Source organism: Plasmopara halstedii (assembly GCF_900000015.1).
Source record: "Plasmopara halstedii genome assembly, contig: Scaffold_3156, whole genome shotgun sequence".
Lineage (NCBI taxonomy): Eukaryota > Oomycota > Peronosporomycetes > Peronosporales > Peronosporaceae > Plasmopara > Plasmopara halstedii.
The window spans coordinates 81,972-85,816 of NW_020190059.1; the positions used below are offsets into that span (position 1 = coordinate 81,972).

A 3,845-nucleotide genomic window follows, 5' to 3' on the forward strand; every position below is an offset into this window, starting at 1 on the left:
TCATCGGTTCACTAAATTAATTTTGCTGTAATGGCGTGCCTCGAAAAATTGGTGCTGTCACGGAAACAGGGCTGTTGTTTTTCCACAGTTCCCGTTGAGAAGTTTGAACATCGAGAACACGTTTATGCGAAAGATTCGCAATAGATGCATCCGCTGGACGATATGGCTGAGCAGATCCTAAAATGGACATCCCTGAATACATTGAACCGCGCATGCTGTTATTCGCATACAGATTGCCTGCCATCATGAAGTTGTTTGGCTGTTGCATGTGGCTTGCAGGCGAGCCATACGGTGCATTCATCATATTGATTGATGTTGAAGGGGGTGAACATATTCCGGGGTTCGACGACCGTAACCGCTGGATCGATGCTTGCATGGAAATATAGTCGAAAGCCTCGTTATGATCATATCATCCGAGGATACCGAGCATTGAGATGATGACATAGAAAGAGGACGACTAAAATCCAAATTAAGTCCATTATTCGAATAACCACCTCCATTCAGCGGATAAACCATCGTTAATTGTCGAAGAGAGGATGACATCATGTTGGCTCGCTCGAAGTCCATCATTGCATTATTGTCGGTCTATAACAAAACGACAAAGCGTAACTGTGAGTGTCCATTTAAATTTTGTCAACCTCTGTAAAACAAGTTGACTCACGCGTGAAACACTTGCAGGATTTCTGTAAACACCTTTGGAAAAGAATTATGAAAATTAACTCCTTGCTGTGAGAACTGCGGTTGTGGTGACATCCGAGTCTGCATACTGTTTAAAGATCGCTGCATGGGTACAGGTACTAACATTTTGCACTGGAGATGACGTCACGGACGCCACGCGAATACTCTTGCCTTCGCGCAACGGACCTTTCTTCCGAATTGACTGTCTCTGCATACGGCGCATGGTAGAGTAATACCTTTACTTGATTGCATTCAAAGCAGTGGTGACCAATGGATGTAAGACACTCTCATTGTTTACGCGAAGTAACAGCATATATATAAGCGTCTGAGGGCTTCAATCGTTGTGACGGTTTATTCTATTGACGTGCTTGAGTCTATCCAAGTCCCAGCATTTTGTTGCACTTGCAAACGGGCGGTCTAGGCTTACTGAGCTTGCTTGTCCATTTTGAACGGGCTGGATGTGTTGTTGAAGCTCTACACCACATTCTGTACACAATGATCTGTAACTCGTGATGATATGAGGCAAAGCAAAGCAGACGCATTAAACTAAAACATTTCGCCAACACAAATCGGTTTTGCGAGATATTCCGACAAAAGCGCCGCCAGCTAGTATCACAGCATGATATATAGAAAAAGATAGCAAAAGGTTAAGATTTACTTTTCAAGGAGACACTCTTTGTTTTGAACGAATGTACGTAAAAGTTAATTGAGAGGCTATTAGTACAGCACAAAAGGGTTAGTCCGCTTACCATTTCGAAAGCGTTGCAACCTTGCGACGCATCTGAAAATAACAAAAGTTGGTGCAGTTAAAGTGTTAAGTTTACGTCTGTAGTAACTCTCTCTGTCGGCATGTCAATCGTTAGTGATGTTGCTGCGCTCGGATACGAAATACACGCTTCAAGAAAAAGCTGTGAGAATGTCAATGCCATCACCAGGCGCTAGACCGTCAAATTTGGTGAATAAAAAGAGTGTGTTCGACTGTCTGGTTGTGTTCAACATTGAGTGTTGGATAGAGCAAAGAAATACTTTTTCTTTCGTGCTATGATCTCAACAGTGATGACTATAGTTTGTGAGCATCACAAACAATACATTTTATCAAAAAATAAAAAGATCTCTTTCGAGGACTTGGGTACTCTGCATTGGTATCATTATTCATTTTCAAGTTTAAGTTTCAAAGAGTCATCTTTGTAATGTGGATGAAGACTAGATGCACTGTTTTTTTAGGCAGCTCAACTCATTACTCTTTTTAATGAAGGTCAAGAGCAGGTTTGCGAAGCTGTTTTAAAGTAAGAGATGAAGCTATTGTAGCTAGGTATACATTCACCGTGGGTGGTGATTCAGTCGTGGCGAGCCATGCAGTGTTCTCTGTATGCACGCAAACTGGCAGAGTTCGTGATCTAGATTTGAATGGCTGCAAAAGAGTAAAACTGAAAAATTTATTGACAAATTGAACAAAAGAAGCTGCTTGATCATGATTCTGATGGATGCTCCGGGATATCATCTGGGGCACTCTCGGCAACCTTGCAACTACTTGCACAGCACATTGCGCGGAAATTTTTATCTTCCTTCGCGCACGCGTTACTCGGATCGGATTCGCATTTGGTAACGCAATTGAAATCAGCATCAAGACCAGGGGCGAGACAAGCAAGGCAGATCATTGCCATGAACGTTTTGAAGAGAAGACTTGGGGGCATGGTCGAGAAGTTCTTGTCCAAATGAAAAGTGTGAACAATCAGGTATCATCGGACATGATTCATAATTATTTGCAAAGATAGAGCATTAAAGAAGCTTCCAGAATTCGAACATGATGCCGTGACCCTCTCCCGGCACAAATGCTTGATTTGAATTGTTTTCCCAAGATGAACGTGATTTGTCGCAAACATGCATTTAAAATCGACCACTTGTGTCATTCTTATGTAGTACGATCAAGAACTTGGCGCTTAAATAAGTTAAAAGCAAAGCCTGTCGACTCTATTTTCTTCAAGTTATAGACTACATTCCTACAATTGAAATGCAACAGCTGCGTAAGCATGGGATCAGGATTTGTGATTCACCTAATAGCACCATCTGGTACATTGATCACGGCAGGCGAAACATGCTCTCACAAAATTCTTGCGTGTTTGAAATAATTGAATATAGCTGGGATGTGTGCTTCAAAAGCTGTTGTAGTATCATATCATTTTATTTGCTGTCAATCTTGTTTGGCCATATTTCCTCCTACCTTTTGTCGAGATGGACACAGACAATAATGCAGCTATGACAAACCAAACAAGGATTTTCTATGCTTTTTTATACTCATATGATGTTGTTGATGACGCTCCTGCAACCCATTTTCAACAAAACGATATGTCGTGCTTCAATAAACCAGTCGTAAGTACACATTAAGCAATGTTGAGAGCAATCCGTACATCTGGGTTCGGAACTTGAACAACATCACACCACTTTTCGACATTACGGGGTCCTTACTTAACTGTCGTATACAATTCTATGAAATTTATATTACATTATGGCGTAATTGAGAAAACTCATAAACTAAAACATCGGTATATATGAAGCAATGCAATAAAGATATAACCAGACTTAATTACGTCAAAGGCTATCGGCTCCTTTCCTACTTGTAATGTACGCATTCTAGTTCTGTGCATTTATTTACGAGACTTTGAAGTTGAAATTCGTTCTTTTGCATCGTGCATGGCGACCGCGTTGCACTTAGCTTGCAGTCTATCCCAGAAACGAGTCTTGCAACAAAGGATAGAAAGGATTTTGGGATTCGTTGTGATAGTTGTCCCGCTCATCACACTCAGCGTTCTACAAATGTTCTCAGTTACGGGCTCACCCATGCGGAATAATGCGTTCGACTCATCCTCGTAAATTGTACGTAGCATTTAAGCGCTCACCTTCATGTAAATCTCTGAAGTCATATCATATCTGCTCGATTCACTTAAAGATCTGTTTAAGCAATCTCAGGCCCTGCTTGGAATCTCACATCGCTTTGTGTTTGCGCCATCAACATCACGGCTTATTGGTGGAGATCTACCACACGTCTAGAAGTGCTTGGAGCTCAACTTCTACGGGCTCCACTCGATTACTTCATATTTGCTCAAAAGCCACGTTGTGACGGGTCACACGGCACCTTGCACAGAGGAAGCTTGACTTCCAAGAGTATA

The 3,845-nt window shown here is 41.7% G+C and overlaps 1 protein-coding gene across 1 annotated transcript; it reads right to left on the reverse strand.

Moving 5' to 3' along the window:
• Nucleotides 1-16: 16 nt before the first annotated feature.
• On the reverse strand, nt 17-901 carry PHALS_08125 (uncharacterized protein; the record flags this gene model as incomplete). The annotated part of the gene is made up of 3 exons (XM_024721710.1): nt 17-358; nt 424-585; nt 803-901. The coding sequence occupies 3 exons, from the start codon at nt 899-901 to the stop codon at nt 17-19; spliced, it is 603 nt and encodes a 200-aa protein (XP_024586782.1).
• Between the last annotated feature and the right edge of the window lie 2,944 nt (nt 902-3,845).